This window comes from Prunus mume, linkage group LG2 (genome assembly GCF_029339155.1).
Source record: "Prunus mume cultivar Tortuosa linkage group LG2, ASM2933915v1, whole genome shotgun sequence".
NCBI classification, from domain to species: domain Eukaryota; kingdom Viridiplantae; phylum Streptophyta; class Magnoliopsida; order Rosales; family Rosaceae; genus Prunus; species Prunus mume.
In genome coordinates this window covers 5,597,395-5,619,087 of record NC_142699.1, presented here as the reverse complement: position 1 = coordinate 5,619,087, position 21,693 = coordinate 5,597,395, and the positions used below count along the sequence as shown (strand labels likewise).

The 21,693-nt window shown below is 37.5% G+C and overlaps 4 protein-coding genes across 7 annotated transcripts; 1 reads left to right on the top strand and 3 right to left on the bottom strand.

Moving 5' to 3' along the window:
* Positions 1 to 31: 31 nt before the first annotated feature.
* GRF11 (general regulatory factor 11) lies at positions 32 to 3,799 on the bottom strand. Of its 2 annotated transcripts, XM_008221221.2 has the most exons (7): positions 3,586 to 3,799; positions 2,203 to 2,509; positions 1,687 to 1,774; positions 1,436 to 1,545; positions 1,177 to 1,325; positions 356 to 390; positions 32 to 223 (listed from the first exon to the last, which is right to left on the bottom strand). In XM_008221221.2, exons 1-7 carry the CDS (start codon positions 3,650 to 3,652, stop codon positions 218 to 220), a joined length of 762 nt encoding a protein of 253 aa, XP_008219443.2. In that variant the 5' UTR covers positions 3,653 to 3,799; the 3' UTR covers positions 32 to 217. The 2 variants fall into 2 exon arrangements, with proteins under 2 accessions (XP_008219443.2, XP_088902375.1); XM_089046249.1 differs by lacking the exons at positions 32 to 223; positions 356 to 390 and adding an exon at positions 397 to 531.
* A 780-nt stretch (positions 3,800 to 4,579) lies between these two features.
* Positions 4,580 to 7,722, top strand: LOC103319655 (melanoma-associated antigen G1-like protein). 2 transcript variants are annotated; one of them, XM_008221223.2, is made up of 6 exons: positions 4,580 to 4,740; positions 4,843 to 5,089; positions 5,388 to 5,540; positions 5,853 to 5,958; positions 6,056 to 6,170; positions 7,472 to 7,722. In XM_008221223.2, the coding sequence occupies exons 1-6, from the start codon at positions 4,693 to 4,695 to the stop codon at positions 7,511 to 7,513; spliced, it is 711 nt and encodes a 236-aa protein (XP_008219445.2). In that variant the 5' UTR covers positions 4,580 to 4,692; the 3' UTR covers positions 7,514 to 7,722. The 2 variants fall into 2 exon arrangements, with proteins under 2 accessions (XP_008219445.2, XP_008219446.2); XM_008221224.3 differs by having other exon boundaries at positions 4,581 to 4,740; positions 6,056 to 6,183.
* A 763-nt stretch (positions 7,723 to 8,485) lies between these two features.
* LOC103319656 (5'-adenylylsulfate reductase-like 4) lies at positions 8,486 to 11,175 on the bottom strand. Its single transcript, XM_008221225.3, is given in 6 exon segments — positions 8,486 to 8,701; positions 8,703 to 8,992; positions 8,995 to 9,129; positions 9,357 to 9,481; positions 9,572 to 9,759; positions 10,550 to 11,175. Coding segments are annotated over 6 exon segments (948 nt in total). The 5' UTR covers positions 10,733 to 11,175; the 3' UTR covers positions 8,486 to 8,674.
* Positions 11,176 to 14,576: 3,401 nt separating this feature from the next.
* Positions 14,577 to 20,524, bottom strand: LOC103319657 (uncharacterized). Of its 2 annotated transcripts, none has more exons than XM_008221226.3 (6): positions 19,390 to 20,524; positions 18,663 to 18,798; positions 16,776 to 18,557; positions 16,063 to 16,517; positions 15,139 to 15,578; positions 14,577 to 14,911 (listed from the first exon to the last, which is right to left on the bottom strand). In XM_008221226.3, the coding sequence occupies exons 1-4, from the start codon at positions 20,439 to 20,441 to the stop codon at positions 16,146 to 16,148; spliced, it is 3,342 nt and encodes a 1,113-aa protein (XP_008219448.2). In that variant the 5' UTR covers positions 20,442 to 20,524; the 3' UTR covers positions 14,577 to 14,911; positions 15,139 to 15,578; positions 16,063 to 16,145. The 2 variants fall into 2 exon arrangements, with proteins under 2 accessions (XP_008219448.2, XP_008219449.2); XM_008221227.3 differs by having other exon boundaries at positions 15,496 to 15,578.
* Between the last annotated feature and the right edge of the window lie 1,169 nt (positions 20,525 to 21,693).

The following is a 21,693-nucleotide window of genomic DNA, read 5'->3' as shown; positions in this document are numbered from 1 at the left end:
CTAGTGACCGGCCCTGGCAACAAGTCAAAGGTTTGATCTCTTTCAATGCAATTATTAATTTAAAAAAAAATCCAAGGGCCAAGAAGCGCCATGATTAAATAGACAATACATACAACCCTAGAGTCACTTTCCTTGTACTACAAACTTGGTAATCCAATGAGTATGTTGCTCCATCTACACGAAGCCAGTCCCATATAATTACTCTCCCTTATCCCATCTAACTCTGCAAATTGAAAACTAATTAGTGAGTAACTGAAGATGGAAATGAAGCAATTTAGAAAACAAAACCAGAAAATCATTGTTAGAAAATAACACTGCAGTTTTCTTATGGCATAATAATATTCTTCTGTATTACCTTTGAAGGGGGTTCCTCAACTTTAGATTGCTCACCTGACAATTCAATCAAAGAATCAGCAATTATGAATTATATGCATGAACTTAGAACAAATTCTAATCTGTTCCAATACAAAGCAAGAACAAAAAATTATTTTAAGGTAGAGAACATAATCCGACGGGGAAGTATTTCTTCAACTGCAAGCAAAAAAAAATAAAAATGTTACACTGTCAATTTAGATATAGATATATATACAGTCCCTTATATATATATATATATATATATATATATATATCCAGAAATTCTTAATAGACAGATAATACAGATGAGTCTCAGCCCGGGAAAACTCAGCTTATCAATTCAGATCACATTGTCAAGAGAAGGCACTAGTAAACCCAATCTGACATTTTCAACATGTGCAACTTTAGACTCGACATTCATGGAAGTCTCATACTTTAGACAGTGTTTAAAAGCAGTTCCTAAATTCTAAGCAGGAGAACACCATGGTATGAAGTGCACAACAAGCTAACATCTTCGATTTCACCCGAAGGAAAGACCTAAGCTACGATCAGGGAGATTTGCTACAGAGATATGCATGATGTGCCATATCAATGATAATTAAATTTGGATAACTGAACTCACACATCACATTTCACAAAATTTTGTAAACTTGCATAAATATCCTTGTTATATGAGATGGTGCAACTAAACCAAAGTTCAGCTAAGATCCATATCTAGTTTCTCAATTATAAATCTACAACACCCATAATTGAAGATATATCATCAAGTTGACCCAAGATTCAAGACAATGCAGAAGGAAAGAAAATTATTCATAAAATTACCTCCTTCCTCTGGCAGATCTGAGGTCCACAATGTGAGATTATCCTTGAGAAGCTGCATAATAAGGGTGCTGTCCTTGTAGGATTCTTCATTGAGGCTGTCAAGTTCAGCAATTGCCTCATCAAATGCCTGCTTAGCTAAATGACAGGCCCTGCATGGTGCAAAGTTGCAAATGAAACACAAAAGTGGTGACTCACTACAGTAAGAGTAAGCATTAAAGAACGTACAAATAACAGGAACGGGGAGAGAGAGAGAGCAAACCTCTCAGGGGAGTCGAGAATTTCATAGTAAAAAACAGAGAAGTTTAGAGCCAGGCCAAGTCTAACTGGATGGGTTGCGGGCAACTTAGAGTCAGCAGTATCGTTGGCAACCTACCGCGCATATGTCAGTTTCATTACAATCTCATTCTTAATATCAGAATATAACAAGATAGAGAAAGAAAGAAAAAACAGAAAAAAAAGGAAAGTGAAAACATGATAGAGAAAATTGCCTCCAGCTAGGAAGCTGAATACCTCATAGGCTTTAAGCGACTGATCAGCTGCTTCTTTACGATCATCACCAGCTTTAAATTCAGCCAAATATCGATAGTAATCTCCTTTCCTGTCACGGGGAACAAGAAGGATCACCACTCAAACCTCTTTCTCTCTCTCACATAACATCAACTTGCATGGTAACAAGGTATGTCAAAAGGAATGGGCTTTGAAGTGAAGATCCCTCCTAACCTAACACACACAAAAAGTCATCAAAGGTAAGAAATTCATAACCAAATGGAAGCACCCAAAGCAAATACCCCTGTTTTATGATATCCACTAGGGTGAAAACAAGTTGAATCAGAAAAAAGCAATCATGGTCTTTTTGGCTGTATGAACTATGTAAAAAATAATTCAACTCTTTCTCTAAGCTAAAGAAAATATGCTATCAGCTTGCATAACTTCTTAAGCTTTTAAAGTTTCCAAGTAATCATAGTTCCATGGTTTGTTTTAACTGAATATTTTAATTCAACAGAAGAGGAGAAAAGTAGCTCTCACATCTTCTGGTAAAAAACAGTAGATTCCTCTGTTGATGCAGATGGAAGGAGGTGGTAATCAATAACTGTTAAAATGTCATGGCAAATTTTTGCAAGCTCATCTTCAACCCTCTGCCTGTACTCCTTTATCCTCATAGCATTTTGTTCACTTCCCTTGGCCTCCTCCTTTTGTTCAATGGAAGACAATATCCGCCATGACGCCCGTCTCGCCCCAGTGACATTCTTATACCCAACCGATACCAAATTCCGCTCCTCCACAGTCAGTTCCACATCCAACTTGGAAACTTTCTTCATTGCTTCAACCACCTCTGAAACAAGAAAACAAGAAAATTGATGCATTACACATATATGCAATTGATTGTGGGCTAATATCCTAAACAATACATAAGCTGTCTACTTTATACCAAGTGATAAGAGTTCCATCTTGACTTCAACTAATTAAACACATAGTAGAAATGAAACCGCCAATGCAGAAACTATTTGCACCGCAAACGACTTCAAAACTCAAAGCGGCAGCAGCATTTCAGAAAGTTATTGCAAGAATGATAATACTAATACTAAGGCTCGTTTTAGGATTGCTTCTCCAGGAAGTACTTCTGCTCATAAGCGCTTTTAACAAAAGCGTTTTTATTATAAAAATCTTGAATTTTCATAAAAAATTCAATTGCTTCCTGAAAATGCACTTGGGAGTGCTAGAAACACATAGCAGGTGCTTTTCCAAAAAAACGCTTCTATGACCCAGAGGTGCTTCTAAAATTTTCTGCAAACACTGTCAGAAGCGCTTTTAGCCATTTCAGAAGCACTCCCAAACAGACCCTTATATTCAAATTGAGATCCATTTAAATGCTAAACAAATTTAAAATAAACCCTTTCCATTAATTCTCAGATAATTACATATGCCACACAAACCAAATAAGTGGTTTCCCATTGAGACTAAAATGAACAGGTGAAGAATTGGGGTTTGCTTGTAAGATGATATATTTCACAATCATTCTTGTTTCACATAATCAGTTATGCTTGTAAACAACTGGGATTTTTTTGGCTCTTGCTGGGAACACCTAACCATTTATTAGTATATCACTTTTTTTCATTTCCTCCCCTTTCAATAGGATCGATCACCATCAATAAAAATAAAAAGAAAAACAACCCAATATTACAACATTTAATCCATACATCTGCTAACTCATAACTCGCCCTTTGGTGCATGAAATATTAAAAATGAATTCCCAACACTAAATACAACTTACCCAAAATTAATAATATTATATATACATAGCCCAAAAGATGATATTATTATTTTTGTTACTGTTCTTATAAGACACATAAATTCTTAGAAAAGGGAAAAAATAGTGAAAGAATGGAGGTCCATGCAAGAAGAGCATACCATCATATCTCTCGGCTTGCTCAGCAAGCTTCGCCAGGTAAACATGTTTTTTTCTCTCAGTGTCCATAGCTTCTTCTCTCTCTCTTTCTCTGTGTTCTGTCTAGAACTTGGTTTTGGCAACTTGGAAACTGGTATTGATATGCTCTGTTCTGAGAAGGAGGATCAAGCGACCGTTGGATATGGTTAGTGGAGGTTACAGGGAGTAGGATCAATGGTGTGAAATGGGTATGGAATTTATGAAGATGGAATTAGGTCCGAACGAGGATCACATGGGTTAACGTGGTTGGGTGCGATGTTGACCGGGACGACAACCACTGAATCACACATGGTTGTTTGATTGAGAGAGAGGCTCAGACTGAGATTGGTGAGTGGTGCATTACAAGCGGGCTCCACTTTGTATGGTTACAATACAACTTTACATGTCGTCAACTTCCTTCCAATCTTCAATTACGGTTATTTTTTTCAAGAAAGTGCTAAGCTTATTACATTTTTATACCACATTCTGTATCATCGCTCTAATAGAAATGAACCTCATCAGATTGGTGACTTCATTTCTATTAGAAATGTGGTACACAATATAGCATAAAATGTGATAAACTTAGCATTATTATTATTTTTTAATAACAAGTGATATTGCAAGAGACGGAAATCAAACCTAAGAATCTTGGATGCAAAGGGGTACAATCCGATATTTTACAAGCAATATTAAAAAAAGTTGACATTCAAAACATAAAATATCGGACTGTACTCCTTTCTTTTGCTAAAGTTGAGTTATTAAACTTTTGCTGAAGTTGGAGCTTCAAAAAAAACTCAAATCATTAGTTTCATATTCGATCTCCACTTTCTTCAAGGAGATTATGAATTCAAATCTCAAGAAAGATAATTGTTGGAAAAGAAAACAGGCTCAGCCCAGCCACCAGGCCCAACCTCACCTACGCCCTTCCTTCCAAACGGAACCCGCTAAAAGAAAACCTTTCGCACTACTCAACCATACTCGCTCATCGGTGAGGGCACAGATTTTCCCGCCAGAAATTCCCACAAAAAAAGAGGGCAGTGAGGGGATTAGGGTTTTAGATTGAAGGAAGAATTCCCCAAATTTTCTCGATCATGTCACAGCCGGTTGATTATCTGTCTCAATTCGATATCTCCAAAGAGGTAAGCACACAAATCCCACACTCTCAATCTCAATCTCAGCCTCTGAGACAAAGATTTCTGCAAAAAGCTTCAATCTTTTGTTGTGGGTGTTTTTTTTCTCAGGAAAAGGACAAGCTTGTAGCAGAAGTAATCCGCTACGTGCTGTTCAAGACGCACCACAACTCGGGCTGTCCAATAAAGAGGGAAGAGCTCACTCAGCTGCTCACCAAAAACTATCATCAGCGAAATCTTCCCACGCTCGTCATCAACGAGGCTATACAGAAGCTTTCCACCATCTTTGGCTACGAAATGAGGGAGCTTCAAAGGTCTCGTCCCTCTTCCACTAATCAGGGACGCTTTTCCCAACAGAGTAAGATTCTTATTAATTAAGCTCAAAGTTGTGATTTTTTCGTGTTACCTATTATTTTCTGCAAAATAATTGATGGTTGTGATTTACCAATCTCGGTTGTGTACTCCATTTATGTGGGATCCATGTGGGATACCATATGGGCCAATGTTGGCCAAAGTAATATATAATGGACGATTTGGGTGATATGGCCCCTTTTGTGCAACCTCAATTTTGAATTGTGCATAGTGTATAGTCCACATCGTTCAGTGATAACTTTGAGGGTTGGGGTTTTGACGAATTTTTTGAACACGTTATTCAGGTGTTGCAGAGGCAAAATCCTACGTCATTTTGAGTAAACTTCCTTCGGATGTGTATAAGAAGTATGTTGAGGATGATCTTACGGCTCCTCTCACTGGTTTCACTTTTGTCGTACTAAGTGTTGTACATATTTCTGGTGGTAAAACCACTGAAGGTATGACTGCTTCATGGTTTGTTTTATAATTATATGCTTACAAGTTAGTAGAATGGGAAGATGCCAGGATAGTTGGGATAATAGTTCGGTCGGAAACAACTTATTTGTTAGGGAAATTCTTTGATGAACTGCATACTGGGCCATACTACATCTTTTCATATAATGATTTTGTCTAGCAAAATGTGACAGATCAAACATCATCTTCTGTTGTCTTAAAAATTGCTAAAAATCAATGAGGAAATTGTTCCTTTTTTTGTTAAATTGTGTCATATTGTGAGAGAACCTACTCTTATGCTCTTGCTGGAACTGCAGAGGATCTTTGGCGTCATTTGAGACGGATGGGATTGGATGAAAAAAATGAAAGCCATCCAGTCCTAGGAAACATAAAACAAGCACTGGAGACACTTGTCCAGCAAAGGTTTGACCTGTCTACTATGGATTGTTAATTTGCAGTTTCGTTTGAATGTCACAATATTATTGATGTAGGTATCTATCTTAAGTACTCTTTATTTTAGATATTTGCAGAAAGACAAAGTAAGTGGACCTGAAGGTCATACTTTGTTCTATGAGCTTGCTGAGAGAGCTTTAGATGCGCCAGTTAGTGACAGCATTAAAGCGTACATAGCACAGGTATCATTTAGAGGTACATAATGTTTCTATAATTTGTTCATCATTATGTATCTTGTGTAGCTATAAGTAAGTTCTATTTGAAGTTTGTAGATATCTCATCTCAAACAAGGCAATAGATATTTTTTGGAAAATTTATGTATTCCAACTTGCACTATTGTCAAATTGATGAACTCAATTGGACTCTTTGCGTCAATTCATAAGGTTATTGAAGGCACAAATCTTTGGTGTCTCCACTCAACTAATTGAAATTATGAACACTGAGAAACAAAACTTGAAAGTTTGTGCAAGGCAGTGCTGTAGAGGGAGACGTGAAATCAGCAATCTAGATTAATGAAGATGGTAAAAGAAAATAAAACAAGGAGCCAACATTAAGGAAAGTTGACAATCTGCACATTGGTTCACTATCCTTGAGTTCAATGGGTTTTATTAGAGTTGACTGCAGCCAGTACATAAAGGAAATAGACAGGAGCGAAAAATCAAATGCAAGAAGATTTGTGTTCTTGGTGTAGCTGCCTATCTTCTAGGATATGGAGATTAAAGTGTAACTATGGTGGATATTGATATAGGCGAGGAAGTGGTCTGAGAATAGGAATAGGTTATACAAACTGTTTGATGTAGGACAATGAGGGAATGCTAATTATTATTTTGAGGATATATGATTGCTGTAAACTTTTGGGAGTAAAGAACAACACAAAATATAAGGAACTAGAAGAGATTACAAGAAGATGGTATATTCTACTTGAATCACTCTCGTAGCTTTCTAGGAATTACTCCTGACGGCCTCAGCCAGAGAGAAGATGCATTTGCTACTATAACATTTTGTAAGTTCATCCATACACCGAAAGAAAAGAGTGCAACCCTATGATATAAGCATAAAAGGGCAGCAGCAAAAGATATTAAAGACCAACTTCTGGGTGCATCAGAAGAAAAACATTGAAAAGGAACTCTTGGGTTGCTGTTGCACGGCTGCAGTACAGCGCACATAAGAACAGTCTATAATGGACCCAACCAAATTAAGTAAGGTCCCAAACAGGAAACCCCGACATCATCAAGCATATGTCATATTATGGTTTTTCCCGTAGAGCCTTCGTTTTCATGCCGTTGGTGGATCCTTTTGAAGGATGCTGCCACTTATCTCCATCACTGTTAGATTGCTCTAATAAATTAGCTTGGGAGAAGTCTTACTCTATGGCAAGTGAAATTTGTTTGATTAGATTTTTTCACCCAAAAAAAAAGGTCTTGATTATGCAATGTTCTGTATTTGTTTGTATGTCGTTCTAAAGGAACATTTGCCCTCGCAGATTGTAAATAAAGAAGTTGGCACGGCAGATGCAGATGACTAGTGACATTCCTAACCCCGGTCTGGATGTATGGAGTTATAGTTTGATGGTTCCATCTTGCTCGATATGGCTTTTTCTCTACTCTCTTAAGCGAAGCTGATAATGTCAAGAAATGCCTTCAGTTGGCTTCTTGTAGGAACTGATAAGGCAGCAGCTTACATAACCCATGCTACCTTCTTTTTGTTAATCTATTTCTATATTTATTTTGTGTACTTCAACGGGTCCTTCATGTTAGCATTTAGGTACATCCATTGTCATGGAATTGAAAAGATGGAAGTCAAGAGCTTGAACGAGTTGTGCATTCATTCTTTTAATTAAGGCGTGAACTTTTGAGGAGTGAGAAAGAAAAGAGAGTTAAAAACTTTTGCTAAACTTAAATATGAAATACCCAACACTCAACATCAAACCCATAAGCCAGCGAGAAGAAGACATCATCCCACAGACCCTAGTTTCACTCGAATCTGACCGGAAGAATACATAAATTGCATGTGATTTCTGAATGCTGCCAGTGCCAGAATTTGACAGAAGGAAATGGTGAATGCTTTTTGGCTTTTGCTAATAATGGAGTCTGGGTATATAAATTGCATGTGATTTCTGAATGCTGACAGTGCCACCCCTGAGCTAATCATATAATTGATGCGCTACCAACTATTCTGAGCAGTTTCTATAATTTAGTTCTGAAGCAATTTGAGTGGACAATGAAATTTCATGGAGGATGCTATTTTGTAGACCGATGAAAATATAACTTCCAATTAATCCCAACACAATCAAGACCAATAATCCATTACAGGGTCACAACACAGGATTTCCATCTCCATTAGGAATGATCTGAAATTTCTAAGCTACAAGCCACAGCCAATCGTTTGACAAACAGTCAACATTAGCACATTTGAGTGGCACATGAAAGGGTTACTAATATTATTAAACCTATTCAAAAACTGCTGTCCAAATTCAGCAATTTGAATGATAAACATATTGTAACCTATAAAGCATATAGACAAGCAAGGACTGAACCGCTACAGCAACAAGATACAACGACATGTTTCACCTCTGTCGCACAACACCCTAATGAAGGGGTGTTGAGATGATTACCGAAAGTTTCTAGCACAACACATTCTGCAGCCTCGCCGTTCATAGGATCATCAAAACCTGTTCAGATAACCGTCAACGGTATTCAGTCACTGCTGTACCCCCTGCTGGTGCTTGCATCCCCAATGGAAACTGTGGCAAGTGACTTGGAAGCCCAAACCCTGGCGTTCATTGCTCCTTCCTGCAAATTACTCCTTTTGCAAGGCTCTTTTAGAGAATTAAATAACTGTACTGCTCGCTTCAGAAAGGCCAACGGGTGCTCCAACAAGCTCCCCAATCTCATGTGTCGGATATTCCGTCTCCATGCGCTTTGAGCAAACGAAAGTAGAGTAGGGAAAAAGAAGTAAAGCAATCTCAGAAGCACAAAAGCAGAGGCCAGAGCTAAATATGTTTTTGCCGAAGCATGTTCTCTGGAGATCTAGCCCATGAAAAAGGGCAGCTTTCTTGCTCAGTGCTACCATGCTTCTCATGATTTAGTGGGTATCCGATCTTTTCCAGGGACAATTGGTCCACCAATACAGTCTTGATGCCTACACCCATTTACTATGGTCAGTAAATATTCATTCCACAGGAAAAACAGTTTTTCATAATAAAAATACAAAGAGACAGATTAAAGAATGGCAAATTTTGTATTGAGAAAACATGATTTTGGATGCTGATGCAAAACACTAGAAAAGAGACCAACATGTTATGCAATACTAAAGATGGTTCTCATAAAGTTCAAAATATAAACATACAACAGAAAGAAAATCCTTACCAGTAATATCACTGTAAAAAGCAATAAGAGAACCAGGAGTCCGGGAGCCTTGATACCGAACACGCATGGTAGAATTCAAAATGAAAATAGTAGGAAATCCATGAACTCCATACTTAGAGAGTATACTGCAAAGAATTAATTAGTTAAGTTCTCAATTGCTAATAACAAAACGTTCACAATATATACAATATCTATATCATAAGATATTTACAAACCTTGGCCTGATAGCAGATTCTTCAAATGCAAAATGCGGGATGGATGGATACAAAGAAGCTAGGATGGAAAACGTTGGTTTAAACATCCTCGAGAAAGGGCACCATGATGCATAGAATAGCACTGCCACATATTCATGAGTATTCTTGTGAACCATATTTAATGCCCTTTGTAATGAAACCTCATCTCCCTTCAAAGTAACAATACACAATAAAATTAGAACAACAAATGTATATAAAAGTGAAAAACAATTTCAAAGGTCACAGCCCAACAAAAAAAAGAAAAGAAATATAGTTCGCAATGCTAAGTTAAAAGTGCTTACTGAGTCATCTCAGCACTAGATTAATCCAAGGAATTAAGATAAAAAAAGGAATGGCAGGACACTTATGCATCAGATTCATTCTACTATGGAATCAATACAGATTCTATTACCTCGCCCCTAAAGATAATTTTTACAAAAAGACTTCAAGGCACTAAACTAAATGTGATAATTAAAGCATTTATAGGAGAAAATGGTTGCGGGATTCTGGTCATCAAGTGACTGCTTTAGAGATATGTATTGTTCTTGTTTGTCCAAGTAAATAATCAGAAGCCACCAAAGCATTTTCAATACAAAATGTAGCAAAACTCAAAAACCTGCAATAATCCTCTTGGAAACAGCAATCTTTGAATGAACCCATCTCAGATAGTGGCAGGAAGCTCGGTTGGAGCATTATTTAAGAAATGGGTATGCCCCATTTAATCTTTTACAATGACGATACAACCCTAATCGCAAGGTCAATGCACATACTGAAAAGCTTAGCTTCTATAAAAGTTCAAATAATAAAAAAAATAATAGCAAACCCAGATACATACCAACAATATAATTCTCAATAAATTTAACATTAAAAAAATAAAAAATTAACTCTTTGTATAAACCACCAAAACATAAATTTCAAAAAATTAACAGCAAAAAACAAAAAAGGGGAAAAGATTCGTACCACGATAACACCGATGGAATCAACGGATCTGGCACCGCCGTTAGCGGGACAACTGGAATACCGGAAGCCAAAGATCGCATCGGTAACGGACTCCGTCGGGCAAGAGGTGGGTTCGGCGGCAGAAATTAGCCGGACCCATAATACCAATATCACGATCCCAGTTTGCCAAACCCTAATCCCCATTTAAGATTCAACCCAGCCCAAACGCCAAAACGAAAAATCAAAAAAGGAAAAAAGAAAAATAATAGAAACAAAGAAGCTAAAAAACGGAGCTGCTCTGCAACAGCGCAACGGCGACTGAGGAAGAGAGAGGGGGCGCAGGGAAGAAAGCCCGGCGCATTTTGGCGTCGAGGCTTGCTCGATAAGTGGATTGGATTGTATTAAGATTAGATTATTGCTAATGGAGAAAAATCGGTTCTTTTTTCTTTTTTCTTTTTTTTTCTTTTTTGGATTTGTGGAAAGGGGAGGGGGGGTTTGGTTTTGGTTATGGGGTGGAGAGGAGAGGAGAGCAGAGGACCGAGACTTAGAGATATCGGTGAGTTCTTGGGTCACACTCGCATCTCTGTATTTGCCAACTCGTTTGTCAACTGGTCTTCCTTCCACGCCCATCTTATTAAAAATTATATACTTTTTGAAATTTATATAATTGTATTTTAATTTCTTTTAGGGGAATCAAAAACTCTTTTTTCCATGATGACGAGATGGTTTTTTTATTCAAGAAAAAAAAATTTGTATTTAAAATTCTCTTAGGGGAATCAAAAATTGTTTTTTCTATGATGACTTAAATTTTTTCTTAAAAAAATGGCATACATATATATTTTTTTATTATGAAGAAAAGGTTTTCTCTATGGTGCGAAACGTGTTACTTAAGGATATATTTGGTTAAAATAAATAAAAGGTTTTTTTAGTTGAGATTTTTTTTTCCTAGAAACAGTCCGGTATAATTATGTAGGGTGGTTGCGGTTCGAATCGCGAATTTTTGCCCAAATCGCAAACCGACCGACTATTTGTGGTTTGGTAATTTTCCAAACCGCAAACCAAACGCTCCGCAAAAAGCAATTACCGCGAATTAGCGGTTTAAAACCGCAAGTTCTCAAGCATTCACAAAAATATAAATTCAAAACCTAAACAAATAAATATACAAACTCAACTTCTCAAGCATATTATAAATTCACAATCTAAAAAAAATTAAAGTTACAATTCCAAGCATTCCAATTAAAGTTAAACTTCTTAAGCATTCCAAATCCTTTAAAGTTACAATCCAAAAGCAAAATTCAAAGCAAAATGAATTAAAGTTACAATAAAAAAGAAAAATCCAATTCAAAGTTAATTAAAGTTACAAACTAAAAGGAAAATGCAATGCACCAATGTTACAAACTCAAATGTTGGTGATGAGTGGATTTGAAGAATCCCGTTGTGTTGTTTGAGTACCAATGCTATCTAGAAATAAAACAACATAGTTTAGTACATTTTATTATAAGAAGAAGCATAAATAACATTAGCATTCAAAACAAATTCAAACAACATTAACAAATTCCAGAATTAACATTAACAGATTTAAAACCAAGCTCAAAACATTAATAGATTCCAGAATTAACATTAACAAATTCCAAATCAAGCTCAAAACATTAACATACAAAAAAACAGAACTTAATTCAAACCAAATGCTCCAAGTTGAAAACCAAATGCAAAAATTCAGAACTTACCTCTGCAAAACCAAATGCTCCAAGCTCAAAACAGAAATCTGCAAACAGTTAATTCACTTCAGCAACAATCTCTGCAAAAATCAAATTTGACATTAGAAATTCCCAATTAAAACCTAAATTTTGAAACCCTATCTTTGAAACAATCAATTCCAGAAAACCGAAAACACTATAATTTACCTCCAAATCAGAGGTTGAAAGTCTGAGAGTGGTGTTGACAGTGGTGGCCGACGGGTTTGAGTTGAGCTTGAGACACAGAGAGAGACAGAGAGAGAGTTTGAGTTGAGGGAGGGTGGTGGAGGTTGAGTCGAGAGAGCGAGGAGGAGATGAGTTCGATTCGGTGAGTTCAATTTGGGTTGAGAAAAGACAGAATTAAGATCGAGAGAGAGAGGAGGAGATGAGTTCGATTCGGTCTGTGAGAGAGAAGCGATTTTGAGAGTTGAGAGAGAGAGAGAGAGAGAGAGAGATGAGAATCAGAGAGTTGAGAGGGTTTAGGGTTTGCATCTAACGGCTACAGACATGCGACTATAGACATAAGGCTACAGACTTAATTATAAAGTATAGTCGTGCGGCTATACTTTGCATTTGCAGAACTGCAATTTTGAAAATCAAATACCGCAAATGCGGTTTGGTTTACCGCGATTGCGGTTTTATTATGCGGTAAATTATCGGTTGGTTTTTGCGATTTTTCGGTCTAAAATGCCACCCATATAATTATGTAAGGATTAATTGGGGTTTTAAGGAGATTTTATTTTGGCTTAATATCACAAAATGTCTCTAAATTTTATGAAACTATCATATTGCATCTTTAATGTTTTTTTTTTGTCATTCATGGTCCTCAAAGTTAATATATGTTATCACAAATGGTCCATGCCGTTAGGTTCCGTCAAAACTCCATTAGTTTGTGACATCCCAAATTCACGCTATCACAAATGGTCCCTGCAAAATTTTTTAATTTTTAATTTGAAATTCATAAAATTTTGATTTTTTTTAAATTTAAAAAATATATATTGTATTTAAAATACACGTGACACTATATTTTTGAAGATGTGGACTCCACATATATGCTACATCAATAAACTAATGAAGGTTTTTTAAAATAATTTAAAATTCATAAAATTTAAAAATGAAAAAACCATTTATATAAGATTTTAACCTTGAGGATCATTTATGAACCATAAACCCTTGGTTTTAAAAAATTTAAGTTTTATGATTTTAAATTATTTTTAAAAAACTCCATTAGTTTGTTGATGTGGTATATATGTGGAGCCCACATCTCCAATAGTATAGTGTCACATGTATTTACAATAAAATATATATTTTAAAATTAAAAAATTTCGCATGGACCATTTGTGATAAGTGCATGAACTTCAAAGATGTTTTGTGATATATATATATATATATATCAGTCTCCTTCTATTGAGGGACGCCTTTAAGGTACCCTATGGATTTTTTTTTAACGATCCAAACCATTAATTTTTTAAGTCTTCATTTATAGATCATCTTTACAAAAAATTAGACAAATCGGAAACCGTTTCGACATCCAATTGTATTCTACAAAATCAATAAACACGGTGCTTCAAGAAAGTACTAAAATTTCAAGAACTCAATTGAATGATCAAATGATATCGGATTCAAGTGATTTTTTGTTGAGATGATCTTTAAATGAGTATCTACAAAATAGATTGTTTGGATTAGTGAAATACAATCCAAAGTGAACCTTACAAGGGATGTTCCTCAAATAAACTTATTTGATGAATCCTTCAATAGAAGCTCTCTGTGTACATATATACACATATATGTCACGTTAGCAAACTAACGGAAACCTAACGGCAAAGACCGTTTGTGATTACACTTATTAACCTTGAAAACCACGAATGATAAAAAAAAAAAAAATTTAAGATGCAATATAATAGTTTTGTAAACATTAGGAATGTTTTGTGATATTAAGTCTTTTATTTTAATAAAACTAAATTTTAAGTGTTGTTAATAAAATGGTTGCTAACAAAGCACTTCACGCGGAGACATCGCTGGCAGTATCAATGTTGGTGATAACGTAAACTACTATTTCTTTTTTGCTTTTTCTTTTTTCCTTTTTGCTTTGTCTTTTTTTGGGACGTGACTAATAAGAAATCAGAAGTACATATGAGAAAATCATGGCAGCTTCTCGTTGGCTCAACTTTGAGGCAATTGCCTTGCATCTACACATTTGAAGAAAACACAGAACTAACAAATTTAAAACGTGAAAACGACAAACTACATGAACTCGACAAACCACAAACCAAATTTTAAAGGAGAAAAAATTGATGAGATAAGAGAGCAAATTGCTAAAAGAAAAAGCATGTCTAATTTCTATTATTTTTCAAAACAAAAATCATCAGCCAAACACAATGCAGTATTCGAAAGCTGATATCGTAATCTATGTACTTAACAAAATTACAGCAATCAGGATTCAGGAACTGACAAGACCACCATGCATTTTTAACCAACCATCAAAACCTTCTTCAAAATGGGCGTCAGGGTCACCATGCATTTAGCACAGAATTGAAGTCACAAAACGCAAACCTTTGCTCCTATCAACACGTCGCCGCCTCTTCTTCTTCGACTGCTACCCGTGCAGCAAACAGATCCATAAATTGAAAGAAAGGCTATGCCATGCCTGTCATAAAGCACAAAATGAACACCATTCTTATTTACTGGCATCCCATGCCCCGAATACTTTCCAATGCACCAGTTTGTGTTTCGAGAAAAGTACACAGGTTTGTGGTTTTGCACAAGCACAAATGAAAAAAAAAAAAAAAAAAATGACATATGGATATGGAACCCTATCATGAATGTCCTGAAAAAGGGAAAAAGGCAAAATTGCAATAACACATTACAACTTACTTGCATTAGTCATAGCTTCAATGTTTGTCATTTGGCCAAGTACAAGATTGGATTGGTAAAACAAATGACATTATGCAAGCAACTGACGGTAACAATTTGTTTTGAGAGGCTTATATTCGGAGCAAAAAAATGCTATCCAAGTTGTTATGCACGAGTCAGTCCAGAACCCTAATTGGACATTCAGTTTCTTTCTTGTGAGGAGGACATAAAAAAGGTCCTCCACCAGAAAGGAAAAGGAAAAGGGCCTAAATCAATGTCAATTATGAAACAGTCATTTAGACCCGAAGGGAGACAAAGTTAAAAATAAATTGCTGCAGCAAGTAAACCTCTGGCAAGAATTGGCATAGAGCTCCATACCAGAACCACAAAATCTGCCTCTTGTATAACAACATAGATCTATCAACGAACTAACGTGGTCTTCTAAACAGTTCCATCAATGCCTGGAAGATATATAAGATGTCAGAATAATCCACAATCATTCTCATAGTCATTATCTACATAATAGCATAATGGAACAATCCCAAACTAGTCCAGAAATATAGGAAGGGGACCAACTAGTTTGGGGTCTAGTGGTATTTCTCTTCCCACAATGTTGGCGGAGGTCTCAAGCTAAAATTCACTCTCACCCATTGATAAAAAAGAAAGTAGGAAAGATTTAAAAAAAAATGATAATTGGCCTATACACGGGTGTACTGGCCCAGCATATATCAGACATTCATTAAACTCAACATTCACAACAAAGCTTCCTCTAAATGGCTTGCAAATATGAGGTATCAGCAGTAAAATGCATATATGGGTGCTCCAAGAGCCTTGTGATATTTATTTATACCATATTTTTGCATCAGATATATTAAAGGCCAAAAACGATGTTGAAATTTTTTTTTTAACCAAAGCATCCATTTAGTGGTTCGATATGATAATTACCTCGAACAAAATTCTAGTTCCTGCTAGGATGATGGGTATATAACAAGCAAATCTTCATTGGGAGCAACGGCACGAATGGATGACTACAAATAATTGAATTGACTTGAGAACTTGGCCTGGCAGGCTGCACACATCAAACCCACAGAACCAGATTGTGCCCCAGCTTCATAAACCTCATGATAAAACTCATTTCCGCACCAGACACAGATGTTAGTCTCAGGCCTGTTTGCTATATTTGGCATTGAAGGCAGGGATTCCTTTTCAAGCCAAGCAGATGAACTGAAACCTTGTTCCATCTCTCCATCATATGACAACACTTTTGATTCCTTGGAATGGGAGCTTGCTTGCGCTGTCTGGAAATTATACTCCAACTGCTCTATTCTACCAGGTTTCAGTCCTTCCAAACTTGATATGTTGTCAAACTTTTCATTTACACTTAAAGCTCCATCTGCACCCTGTTCATTGAAAGAAAATGTAGTACAAAAATATTTCTATTAAAAGACAAGAGATCAGATTCTTTGCAGTTTTAATTGTACAGAAAAATTGAAATAATTTATGGAAGGGGACGGATAGACTACCAAGGGCACTCATTGTATGCTCTGAACAAATCTAAAATTGTGCATAAATATGAAAAAGTTGAATAGTATATTCCAATAACTGGAGCAGGGACACATAACACAGCCCCTTACACAGATTCTAGACGTACAGCATACCTTCCCTGATAACATATCAAAGTTCGGATGGCAGCCAGATGATTGCATAAGTTCAGATGATGTATCAGCGAGTCCACTCTGCTGGACATTTTGCTCATCAATTCTCCACATCATTTCAGCCATGACATCCCCACTAGGTTGGGAATGATTTAGAAAACCAGTCATGGGATCATTGTTTCTAGAGCTCTCTGCATTCTCTGTATTAGGCTGCTCCCACGTTATGCTGCTATAAACCCTGTTTAGACTATTTTCAAAACCAGGGGTTTGCTCACTACCATTTGGGCATATTAAACCATTAACAGAACCTGTAATCAGCTTATCCTCCAACACTGAGCTATTATTTCCAGTGGAAAATGTTTGGCTATTCTCTGAACGAACACAGGAAGGTCCTTCTGAACTTCTTTCATGCCCGGTGCTTTTCACAGAATTGGCACCTGCTCCACCATGACTGTTGTCAAAAGCAAGCAATACCTCATTGTTCCAAGACCTTTTAACCTCCTCCTTTTTCAATTCTTCCATTGAGCTTGAGGATGTGTTATTCACATTGTTTACTAGAGCATAGCTGCTTGCACTGCCAGATGGACAAACCATACCAGTTTTAGCAGAACCTATGTCCTGTTTAACAAATGGAGTAGACACATTTCTTTGAAAACTCTTTTCCTGACAAAGTTCTTCTAGTGAGCAAGTAGGATTCTTTGCATTACTTAAAGGGATACAACTTTTTCCATCCTGAGCTGGAACATTTGAACATTTTCCAGTAGTTATAACATGCTCACTGATCTCCATCGCATCCACATCTGGCATAGCATGGCCGCTGCCAAAACTGATAGTCTTGTCATCATTCCCAGATATATCAATATCATCACACTTAGGCTCACAAGATGTGTGGAATGATTCGCTATAGAAATTATTTCCAACATCACATGTTTTCTCATCACATGTACTACATAAACCTCTTTCCCGTCGTGACTCTACCAAAATTGAAGGAACAAGCGAGCAGGCTTCAGAAGTACTTTGCTTCTTGGCATTAATACAAACATCCTTAGGTCCAAAGTGACCCTCACTAATACCAGATATAGACCTGCCATTCCCAAAATCATCTGCATCATCAATTTTTGTATTTTCTACTGTGCTACTTAATTGGTTATTGTCAATATTCTCAGTCTTACATTCTTTTCCCATACCATTTAAAGCAGTATCAGTGTCCACTTTGGTAACATCAACTGAATTCACAGAAGCCTTGAAACCATCATTTATTCCATCATGAGAGCAGTCGAAAACATTTGTTTCACCACAGCTAAGACCAGCATCAGTAGCCTCATCAGCCTTCACCAACTTATCATTTGTCAAATTAAATGCACTACCCTGCTCAAAGAACCCCAGATCTTTTCCACTTTTGTTAGCCTTCATGGCTTGTTCCTCACAAGACAATGAAATAGATTCACGCTTGTATGTTCCAAGACAATTTTTGATATCTTTGTTTACTTTGGCGCAAGGAAAATCAGAACTCAAATCATAATTGGCTACTGCATCCAAAGTTGCTTCCCTGTCTATCTGAACTGATTCATGAATCTTCAAGGACGTCTGCAGAACACCAGTTTTTACAGGGTCAAATTTCTTAGGCATACCCATTATCTCTCCTGCTTGAATTTCCCGTGAATTTTCTGTATGCAAGAAGGTTGCCTGCTTCTCATGACCAGTTGATACAGAAGAAATAGGCATTAGTGAGCAGGTAGCAAGCTCATCAGCTTTGCTCTCATCTTCAAAGGTAATATTAGTATCCTGTTGGATTCCCCGAATCAATAACATGAATGAAACAAAAAACCAACAAAACCAACAAAAACAAAAAACAAAAAAAAAACAAAAAGATGGTGTACAGTAACTTACATCTCCAGAAACCAATTTATTAGAAAGTGGAATGTTGTCATCCGTATGACCAGGTTTTGACGTGTTTCCGACTCCAAAATAAGAGAGCAAATACGAAGAAACTTCCTTGCACGACACAAACTGCTGCCCATTAGGGCTGAATAATACCAAATAAGGGAAACTAGTATAAGAACCACACAACAATTCAACTTAAATTTGCAAGAATGGTATCAAATAATATTAACAGTAGGTTCACATCCCTCTGGCCACTATATGCTAAAAAAATCACGAAGTAAGCAATCCCAAAATAGTTCTTGATATTTTTTAGCTACGAGATACTTAATGCAATTATAAAGAACAAAATAATTCGGAGAATAACAAGTACAGACAAAATTGAACAAACTCTCCCACCTATCACCCATAAAAGACAACAAATAAAAGGTATCAAACCTAACAACATCTAAAGATCAGTTTACTCTAGAGTTATGTAGACCCTAAATTAACAAACAGAAGCAAAGGTGAGTTTATTACAAAAGAGTAACCCGTCCACATGTTTGAGAAATTTTCTTTCTTTCCATTATTCAGGCAAATGAATTTCAACTTATATGACCCGAAAAAATATTGTCAAACAGTGAGATTATCACAGTTGTATACAAATGAGCAATTAACTCTCATAATGTCAAACTCAATACAACAGTTGTATACAAACAACACACACAGACACGAGCATTGACAATGAGAGAAGTACCTTATGTATCGTCTACAGAAGAGACAAACATGGCCTCCATTTCTCTTGAGAGAGAGCATAACCTTCCACTGCCTCGGCAACGCGTCAAGGAGCTCACTCGCCTGCACAATCTTCCTCTTTTTCCTCGCACTCGACCATCCTCCCTCCAACCCTCCCAGAAACCCTAGCAACTGCGCTTCCGTCTCCAACCCATCAGTCCTCCTCCTCAACGCCTCGCCAAATGAATCGTCCGCATTCCCCAACGCAGCCAAATCCAATACGACGCCGTTTTCGTTCACCATCACCATCTCCGCCTCCTCCACCTTCACTCTCTCTTCCGTGACACTCGATTCCTTGACGTTCAATTTTTTCTCACGCTCAGACACCGAGACCACTCGGTTCTCGTCTTTACGAGGCCGGCCTCGCTTCCGCTTGCCGTCACTGCTCTGAACGACAATGCCAGGTGTCGTATCGCCACCGCCATGCCTTTCAATCGAAACGTTAGCTTTCACCATCGGATAAGCCATAACGGCATTGGCATCTTTACGTGGCCGGCCTCGCTTCCGCTTCGTACCGACATCGACGCTGAGGCCGACGAGGGCGTTTTGCACGGAGGGTCCGGGAATGGAGTCGTCTTGTGCGAGGTGGACGGGGACAGAGACGAGTACGTCGTCGTTTTCGGCTTTCTCGGAGGAAGGGAAGAGTTGTTTCAAGAGAGAGATAATCTGGTGGGTTTCTGGGTCTCGGGATTGGGAATGGGAAAAGGGGGTGGGTTGAGATTTGGGGTTGGGGATTGGGAATTGGGAGTTGCGTGGAGCGAGGCGGAGGCGCGAGTAGGTCTGCTTGCGACTGCCGGCGGATTCGTTGAAGACGGAACGATCAATCTTGGGAATCAAAACGTCGTCGTCGAACCGGCGGGTGGGATTGGATAGGGAGGAGGAGGAAGTGAGGGAGAGGGAGTAGAGATCGGATTGGGAGAGGAGGCGGAGGTCGATGAGCGGGAGGGAGTCGAGGTGGAGGTGATTGGGGTTAGGGTCAGGGTTGTGGTGGTCGACGACGGTGGCGGAGGCCATGGCATTGAAGAGTGAGCAACAGAGAGAGAGATAGGAGAGAGAGATTTGGGGGAGAAGAAACCAAAGTGGAAGATGGTGATGTAGACGACGAGCCGTTTCGGGCCTCCTGTTGTGATTGAATGCTGCGCAGTGCAGTTTGGCCTTCTGTGGGAGCGGACTATGTTGCTGACACGTGTATTAATTAATCATGTGGCAACAGTGATGGTTTGAGTTTTGGTGAAGTTCCACTTTAACCTTTCTATTTTTTTTTTTTACAACTTAACCGTTGTAATTTTCAAATTGTTACAATTTAAGAACAATGACTTAACTCTTCTACCTTTTTAATGGAATTACACAACAATAATCTTTTAAATGGCACGGGTGCAAGCGGGTGGACACATTACCTTAACTAACCTCATGCATGACGTACGTTTTGGTGTTCCATATAGCAAGCTGCAAGAGAAGGCAAAGGAAATGCAAGATGATAAGGTGTATTTAGTTCTAGTTTGTATGGCTTTACATTCAATGGCTGCCCTGCCCCCCCAAAATTCCCGTTGATAATTTCTAGTTATTAGGAATTTTGTTAGGACCCAATGTCCCGGCGTTGGAAAGATAGCTTGTGTTGGAATGATATATGAAGTGTTTTAATTTGGGGCTTTCAGTTTTGATGCTCCTTCCCCTGCTTTCAGAGCAGCAACCTTGTTGCTGGGCCTTCCAAAGCTCCATTTTGTTTGGGCTTTGGCCCCATTTAACTCAAAAGTTCATCAAGAGTTTTTTAAGGATGAAAAAGGTACACTGCAACATTATCAAGTACACCTATAAAATTCAAAAGGCCAAATACTTTGGTTGCTTAAAAGTTATAACTGTAAATTAAAGTAGTTTAGATTATCGTTTGTATGAAAATAGAGTTATTTTATATTTTAATTTATAAATAAAAAGAAAATGAGTCGAATCCGAATAAATGACAACATCACGACTCACTTTTCACTTACTACTATGTTACTAATTGATATAAAGTAGTAGCAAGTGAGTAAGTTAGGTAGATAACCCCATCAGCCATTCACACTGGGGCAATATATTTGATTTTTGGAGATGCGATGGCTGTAGCAATTACAACCAAGAAAATGAGAAAATGCTGTAGCAATTACATGGTAGCTTGAGAGTAGTGGCATGCTTCATGTGCCTGTCATGGTCATGAAAACTCAGTTCCAATAAGCTCACATGATCAAAAGATCTCAACCCAATTGATAAATATTATAAACTAACTAGTCTT

Excerpts from the sequence above, each read along its gene's own strand:
- LOC103319657 (XM_008221226.3), bottom strand. The coding sequence starts at position 20,441 with ATGGCCTCCGCCACCGTCGTCGACCACCACAACCCTGACCCTAACCCC. Across the intron at positions 18,799-19,389 it reads TTCTGTAGACGATACATAAG|CCCTAATGGGCAGCAGTTTG; the intron begins GTACTTCTCTCA and ends GGTATTATTCAG. Across the intron at positions 16,518-16,775 it reads TTGATATGTTATCAGGGAAG|GGTGCAGATGGAGCTTTAAG; the intron begins GTATGCTGTACG and ends TTCAATGAACAG.
- LOC103319655 (XM_008221223.2), top strand. The coding sequence starts at position 4,693 with ATGTCACAGCCGGTTGATTATCTGTCTCAATTCGATATCTCCAAAGAG. Across the intron at positions 5,090-5,387 it reads GGGACGCTTTTCCCAACAGA|GTGTTGCAGAGGCAAAATCC; the intron begins GTAAGATTCTTA and ends CACGTTATTCAG. Across the intron at positions 6,171-7,471 it reads TTAAAGCGTACATAGCACAG|ATTGTAAATAAAGAAGTTGG; the intron begins GTATCATTTAGA and ends TTGCCCTCGCAG.
- GRF11 (XM_089046249.1), bottom strand. The coding sequence starts at position 3,652 with ATGGACACTGAGAGAAAAAAACATGTTTACCTGGCGAAGCTTGCTGAG. Across the intron at positions 2,510-3,585 it reads GCAAGCCGAGAGATATGATG|AGGTGGTTGAAGCAATGAAG; the intron begins GTATGCTCTTCT and ends TTCTTGTTTCAG. Across the intron at positions 1,546-1,686 it reads AGTCGCTTAAAGCCTATGAG|GTTGCCAACGATACTGCTGA; the intron begins GTATTCAGCTTC and ends TATGCGCGGTAG.